At 51.5% G+C, this 7,579-nt stretch overlaps 1 protein-coding gene across 1 annotated transcript; it reads left to right on the top strand.

Annotated features, from left to right (window-relative positions):
• Nucleotides 1-515: 515 nt before the first annotated feature.
• NKX1-2 (NK1 homeobox 2) lies at nucleotides 516-3,674 on the top strand. Its single transcript, XM_017497871.2, has 2 exons — nucleotides 516-772; nucleotides 2,352-3,674. Exons 1-2 carry the CDS (start codon nucleotides 559-561, stop codon nucleotides 3,065-3,067), a joined length of 930 nt encoding a protein of 309 aa, XP_017353360.1. The 5' UTR covers nucleotides 516-558; the 3' UTR covers nucleotides 3,068-3,674.
• Nucleotides 3,675-7,579: the final 3,905 nt, after the last annotated feature.

Raw genomic sequence — 7,579 nt, forward strand, 5'->3', positions numbered from 1 at the left:
AGGGCTTTTAAATCCGTGATAACCGGGTCTGAAGCTATTACTGCCATTCACTGGCAGGGCAGGAGATGCGCTGAGCATTTCCTGGATTCATCAAAGTAATCAGTCCTGGCCTCAATTGCATCCCCAAGTCAATGGGGTGCGCTGGAAAAAGGGCACAAACTCCAGTAACAGAGGTGTGTGTGTCGGGGGGAGGGATCCCCAGGATGGAAGCCTCCCTGGCACCCTCCGAGAGTCCCAGAGGGTTGGGCGGAGGTGCGCAGAGCCGACTGCGCTGTCCCCGCGGGCGCGCGCACCGGGCGCGCGGAGGCTTCCTAGAGCCCAGGCGAGCTGCCTCCGCACCGCGCCGGGTAGTCCTGAGGCTGGCCCCGGCTGCGCCGGTGCCAATCGGAGAGCAGCGCCCCGCTGCTCCCTCCTCGCCCCGCCTTCCCACCCTCCTCTCCAGCTTCACTTGGCCGCGCGAACCCGGCTCCCGGCTGGAGACCTGCGGCCGAGCCACAGCCGAAGGCAAGCGCCATCCCAGACCCCGCGCCGCCGACCGCCGGCCCGCAGGCGACGGGCATGCTGGCATGGCAGGACGGCGGGGCCAAGGCGGCTCCCTCCCACCACAAGATCTCCTTCTCGGTCCTGGACATCCTGGACCCGCAGAAATTCACCCGCACCGCGCTCCCGCCTGTGCACCCGGCTCCCCGGGAAGCCAGGAAAAGTTTGGCGGAGGTCGAAGCGGGGAAGGATGCCAGCTCTGAGGACCCTGACGGACAGTTGGAGACCCCTGGTAAGGTGCAAGGCGGCCCCCGCCCCAACACTGCGGAGTGTTTGGGGAACAGCCGGGCCTGGTGAGTGGCCCTTAACTGCGTCTCCCTCAAAGAGACAAGGCGCACGGGACCGGGTGCGAAGTGTAGCCTCCGCCTCGGAATTGGAGAGATGCAGAGAGGAGGCTCCCCGAATTCCGGGGCAGGGATTTGCCGCATCCCTGCTCACCCGCCAAGCTTACCCGCACCACAGCTCTGACGCTCGCGGCGGAAACTTCACTGACCCGGCGCCTACCTTGCCAGGCTTACTCATTTATCGGGCATTTAATTCGCTTGCCACGTGCTAGGACCTGGGCTAAGGGTTGGGATAAAGGTGATGAAAATTTCGGAACCTGAGAGATGGACAGCATCATTCACATCACCCCCATTTTATGGATGGGGGAGCTGAGGCTAAGGCTTGCGCCAGGGGTCCTGGTGAGTAGCGAGGTCAGGCGCCTACTTCAAACCACCCGGAGACGCCTGCGAGGCTGGGCTGCCCCACGCGCTCAGGCTCCCCAGACCCAACTGTTGACCCGGGCTGGGGGCGGGGCTCTGATGGGGTGTTGGGAAGCTTTTGGTACTTTTTCCTCAAAACCCTTTGACTTACTCCCTACGCTGGCGGACACCTGATGGAGGGGTCAGGAAAGTTTGTGGCTGGAAGGAAGGACGAAAGACAGCAGGAGTCCTGCTGGGTGGGGCTTGGGATAAGACCGGGAAAGGCGGCTCCCTGGAGGGGCAGAGGCTCAGGTCTCCCGGGAGGCTGGATGCCGCGCAGCCCCCAGTTCCCCTCCCCAAGTGTGGCGATGATTTCCTGGGGCCCCGGGCGCCTCTGGCGGCGGCACTTAGGCCCCGGCCGGCCGCCTGGTAATTGTTCGGATCTTCTCTCCGAGGGGCCGCGCTCCCTTCCCCCACCCTCGTGATCGATATTCTATTACTGGAGCCTGCATATCTCCTGCCCGCAGCTTGCAGGTACCGACTTCAAACCCCTTTCCCTGTCTGATCCTAATATTGTTCGATTAAAACTTACCTTTAATAGATGACATCTATCGATCCGGCCCCGCACAAATCTGAAACTCTATTAACACGGCGGGAGAGAGAAGATGGGAAAGGGGGAATTTCACTTTAAAGCGGGGGCGGGGGAGGGCAGAGAGCTTAATAACTTCTTTTTTAATTGCTAGGAGCCCTAGACCAAAATAGGCTTCTAGGGTCTGGGGAGGCACAGCCCTAAAGGCGTTTGATATCTAGATGTCTTAATACAATGATCCTAACCCCCAATATGGTTACTCAATAAGGTCACTATTATTTTTAATGCGGGGTGTCAATTCATTCATTCAGCAAACATTCTTGGACCCGTACTTGATGGCAGATTTGTAAAGGGCAAGAGGACATGATTCCCCTAAAACCGCTGGCGAGGATGTGCAGTCGGGCCTGAGGGAAGCGAGACGTGGGAACAGCAACGGCACCGGGAGTTGGCTTGAGGGGACAGCCGCTTGCTCTGGGGAGGACGGGGAGGAGGTTTGAGGACCCCAAGAGGCTTCTGTTCACCGCCCCCTTCTCCCCTAGATGCTGCTGGCCGAGGCGCCGGCCGGGCGTCCCCCCTGGAGGGTTCCGAGGCGGAAGAGGAGGAGGATGCGGAGGATCCGGGGAGGCCGCGGCGGCGCGAGCGGGCTGCGCGCCTGCTGCCGGGCCTGGCGCGCTCACCTGACGCCCCGGCGGCGGCGTTGGCGTCTGGGGAGCCCTGCGAGGAAGGCGGGGGCCGCCCTGCCGGGTCTCCGGGTTCCCCCGGCTCCCCGCGGCCCAGGCGCCGGCGCGTGGAGTCCAACTGCGCCAAGCCGCGGCGCGCGCGCACAGCCTTCACCTACGAGCAGCTGGTGGCCTTAGAGAACAAGTTCCGGGCCACGCGCTACCTGTCCGTATGCGAGCGCCTGAACCTCGCGCTGTCGCTCAGCCTCACCGAGACGCAGGTCAAAATCTGGTTCCAGAATCGCAGGACCAAGTGGAAGAAGCAGAACCCGGGCGCCGACGGCGCGGCGCAGATGGGGGGTAGTGCGCCCCAGCCAGGGGCTGCAGCGGGGAGCGGCGGCGGCGGCGCAGGGGGCAGTCCCGGCCCTCCCGGCACTGGGACTCTGCCCTTCCAGACTTTTCCCTCCTACTCCACGGCCAACGTCCTCTTCCCGGCCGCCGCCTCCTTCCCGCTGACGGCCGCCACCCCCGGGAGCCCTTTCGCGCCGTTCCTCGGGCCTTCCTACCTGACCCCCTTCTACGCCCCGCACCTATGAATCCGGAGCCTCCGGCCCATCATTGGCATCGTCGTGTGCCCTCGGCTCCTCCACCTAGGTGCTAGTGCGCGGGTGTCAGCGCGCTCCTTCCCTGTCAGCAGCCGGAGACGCCGCACCCCTGCCCGCCGCGTGCACCCGCGATGCTGGCGGGCAACCAAGGGGTCAGGGATCCGCCCCCGAAGACTCGGGGGACCGAGACTGACCTCAAACCTTGCCGTTTCTGGACCTTGCTGTTCACTTTGGGTCAGGTTTAATTCAGTTCAGGGGCTATGTTTTGAGGGTCTGGATGGAGGTTCAGTTCAGGGCTAACTAACAAAGATTACGGGAGGGAAACACCGGGAGCAGCGACGCCTTGGCCGCCAGCTGCTGGCAGCTAGGATGGAAGCTTCAATGGTGCTGCCTCACCCGAGGGTGAGGAGCAGTCTCTGTTCACAGCTGGTGGCTTCCCTTCCTCATGTGTGATAGTTCAGCCCATACCCAGAGACTTCTTCCAAATCCTGAACAAGGCTGGGGAGAGCTTGGTCCTGGAGCACACATGAGCCGCTCTGAAACAGACTATTTTTAAAATGCATACAACTTGGCCGGGCATGGTGGCTCACGCCTGTAATCCCAGCGCTTTGGGAGGCCGAGGCAGGTGGATTGCTTGAGGTCAGGAGTTCAAAAACCAGCCTGGCCAACATGGTGAAACCCCGTCTCTTTAAAAAAACAAAAACAAAAACAAAAAACAAACAAACAAAAAAACCCATACAACTCCATATCTCTAGATCTTTACTTAAGATTCGGTCTGGAGGAGCGCAATACTTGTTCCAAATAACCTCCCCAGGTTGTTCCTGAGAGAGGGGGTACCTTGGTTTTCTGAGTAGGCCAGAAGTTTCTGGTAGGAAAGGTGACTCCACTTTGTAGCTAGACTAACCTGCTGAAATAGACAGGTCTGTTGCACTGCAAGCTTTGAGAACAGCTTGGACCAAACCACACAGTGGCCCCAAAGGCATAGAAATGATACTGAAAGCAGCGATGGCTCAACTAATATCACGAGGTCTATGCATGAGGCTGCCTACTTTGATTTGCAGAAGTTGATACTTTAAAACTTCAGTCCTGGCTCATCTGCCTGTCATAGGGTTTCCAGGGCTTCCAATACTGAGCCAGGGAGAGCTAGCTCCACCAGCAGCACGCACTGCTACTACATGTGGACAGTTGGACTGTTTTTTAAAAGCACAACTCAACATTTTTAGATCTTCATCTAGGATTCTGACTTGAAAACAATTCTTGTTAACAAACAGACTCTCCATGGTGAACAAGGAGGTGAACAAGCTGAGACTGTAAGGGCCAGTGAAAGCAATACTTGGCTGTGAAACGCTGTCCTGTTCATAATGGATTCACCTCCAGGAACTTAATACGTGGACATGCATTTTAACTGCTGCTTTTATGACATCCCTTAAAAAATTAGTTCTGTGAAATTCCCTTGCCAGTTTTGCTTGGAATATGCTTCCTTTAGTTTTCTACATAATATAATCTTGGAGCCCACATCGCGGAAACCCAGACATCCGCAGTTTGTCATGTGTGTTTCATTCTCACTTTTGATTACTTGAGGCCAGCTGAGATCTATGTGGATACCAAATTTCTTGCTACTTCTTGGTAGCCTGTGCTATTAGCAATTAAGTTTAATGATCAATGGCTTCAAAGTAAAGCACACTGTTTGGTGTTATGACCCATTCCGTTACTATAATCTTGAAATATCTAGTTCTTTTATCAGGAATGATAGAAAATATTCCCATTTTCTCCTAAATTAAATGAAGACCTCATGTTCATGTGACTCTCATAGTATTTGATAGTATATATTATTTAATTACTTAATATCCACTAATTAGGCTCTTTTCCTTCTAAAGATGAATGTCCTCCAAATGACACATTGTAACTTTCGAAAAGACAGTTGGTGCCAGATGAGATTAAAAATGCAGTTACTATACTAGATATTACTCACCTTATGCTTTGGTAAACACTCCTTTAATAACTATTTGTTGGTTTCTCAAAAGCAAAATTCCATATTAAACAGGCAATTCAAATGTGACAATTCCTCTGTAATAAAGAAGCTGAATTTCTGTAATAAGTGGGAAGCATTCATTCCAGTCTTCTCAGGTACCAGAATCATAGACTTCAGTAGAAGAGAGGGAAATGGGAGGGAGATGGGAGGCTGATCTGTTCCTGGCCTAGCAGGGTGCCGTAATTCCTGACCCTTCCAGATCGTTGCAGAGTAATGCTTGAAGCATGTGATTTTGGATGTCTGCTGCTTTAAAAGGTCCAGTTGCTTTCCAACCAAATCCTAAGACTCAATCTACCCATGTGTTTGTCTAATAAATTCTTTTTGTAATAAATTCATTTTTATTTGTTTGATTATCCTTGTTCTCTATTAACAAAGCTTTAAAATAATTTTATAATTATCAGAGGATGTATACGTGTATCTCTCCCTCCTCCTCACTAGCTATGGAATATGCTTCCTTTAGTTTTGCATAAACTCCCAAATAGGGAATATTTCTACACTAACACTCCTTTCTTCAGCCATTTCAGACTCATAGATATACCCAAAGCAGCTGCATTTGCAGGCGGTATACACAGACATATTTCGAGCCATTTTCTTAGCAAAACAAAGCATCTTCACAGTATTTGAGTTACATCAACACCAACTTACCAGATTTTTAGGACATTAACTTCTTAGCCTTAACCTTACGAGTTCTTAATACCCCAAAACAGCCTGGTAGGTAACTTTTCAGACTTGGGGCATCTGCTGGTCACAGATTTCTGATGTTAAATGTTACCGTTTTTGAAACCACATAGCCGAGGAGCTGTATTTATAGGCGTGACTGGAGAGCATTTCTTACCTTGAGAGAAGCCCAATCCAGTTTACGGGCAGAAACTAATTCAGTGTGCTTATCTTTATAGAAATAACTTTTTTTTTTTCCCTTTGACACCGGGTCTTGCTCTATTGCCCAGGCTGGAGTACAGTGGCACAATCATGGCTCACTGTAGCCTCAGCCTCCCAGGCTCAAGTGATCCTCCCAGCTCAGCCTCCTGAGTAGCAGGGACCCCAGGCACATGTTACCATGCTTGGCTTTTTTATTTTTTGTAGAAACAGGGGCTAGTTACCCAGGCTGGTCTGGTGTGAACCTCCCAGGCTCAAGCAATTCTCCCACTTCAGCCCACACACTACAGGGACCCACCACCACACCTGGCTAATTTTTTGACTGGACGCGGTGGCTCACGCCTGTAATCCCAGCGTTTTGGGAAGATGAGACGAGCAGATCACAAGGTCAGGAAATCGAGACCATCCTGACTATATGGTGAAAACCCATCTCTACTAATAAAAAAAAAAAGTAGCCAGACGTGGTGACGTGTGCCTGTAGCCCCAGCTACTCAGGAGGCTGTGGCAGGAGAATCGAACCTAGGAGGCAGAGGTTGGAGTGAGCCGAGATCAAGCTACTGTACTCCAGCCTGGGCAAGAGAGTGAGACTCTGTCTCAGGGGGAAAAAAAAAAAAAGAATTAATACTTAAATAAAAAAACAAAGAACATTTTTGTTTTTACATCTGTTTATTTATTTTTGAGACTGTGTCTCCCAGGGTGATTGTAGAAGCCCTATCATGGCTCACCGCAGCCTCAGTCTCCTGGGCTTAAATGATCCTTCCATCTCAGCCTGCTAAGTAGCTGGGTCTACAGGCATGCGCTAATACTCTGGCTATTTATTAATATTATTTGTAGAGACAAGGTCTCACTATGTTGCCCAGGCTGGTCCTTATCTCCTGGGCTCAAGAAATTCCCCCACTTCGGTCTTCCAAAGTGTTGGGATTACAGGCACGCATCACTGTGCATGGCCCTGCCCTTGATTTGTAATGGATTAACTTTATTTTGGATATTTCATAGGAAAGGAATTATAGAATACATGTCCTTTCATATCTGGCTTCTTTTACTGAGCATAATGTTTTCAAGGTTCGTTCATGTCATAGCACCTATCAGGGTGTCATTCCTTTTTATGACTAATACTTCATTGTACCGACAGAGCACATTTTGTTTATTCATTCATTGGGTGGTGGACATTTGTATTGTTTCCATGTTTTAGTTGTTGAGAATACTGTTGCTATGACTATTTCTGTAAAGTTTTTATTTGAACACCTATGTTCAATTATTTGGGGCATATACCTAGGACTGGAAATGTCGGATCACATGATAATTCTATGTTTAGCTTGTTGAGGAACAGCCAAATCATTTTCCACAGTGGTTGTACCATTTTACCTTTCCACCAGCAATGTGTGAGGGCTGCAGTTTTCTTCGTGTATTGGTGAATACTTGTGATTTTCTTTTTCTTTTTCTTTTTTTAAAAATTAAAACCAGGCTAGGCGTGGTGGCTCATGCCTGTAATCCTAGCACTTCAGGAGGCCAAGGTGGGTGGATCATGAGGTCAGGAGTTCGAGACCAGCCTAACATGGTGAAAACTCAACTCAACTAAAAATACAAAAAAAAAA

The sequence above is a fragment of the Cebus imitator genome, unplaced genomic scaffold, assembly GCF_001604975.1.
Source record: "Cebus imitator isolate Cc_AM_T3 unplaced genomic scaffold, Cebus_imitator-1.0 Scaffold235, whole genome shotgun sequence".
NCBI lineage: Eukaryota > Metazoa > Chordata > Mammalia > Primates > Cebidae > Cebus > Cebus imitator.

Excerpts from the sequence above, each read along its gene's own strand:
- NKX1-2 (XM_017497871.2), top strand. The coding sequence starts at position 559 with ATGCTGGCATGGCAGGACGGCGGGGCCAAGGCGGCTCCCTCCCACCAC. Across the intron at positions 773-2,351 it reads CGGACAGTTGGAGACCCCTG|ATGCTGCTGGCCGAGGCGCC; the intron begins GTAAGGTGCAAG and ends CTTCTCCCCTAG.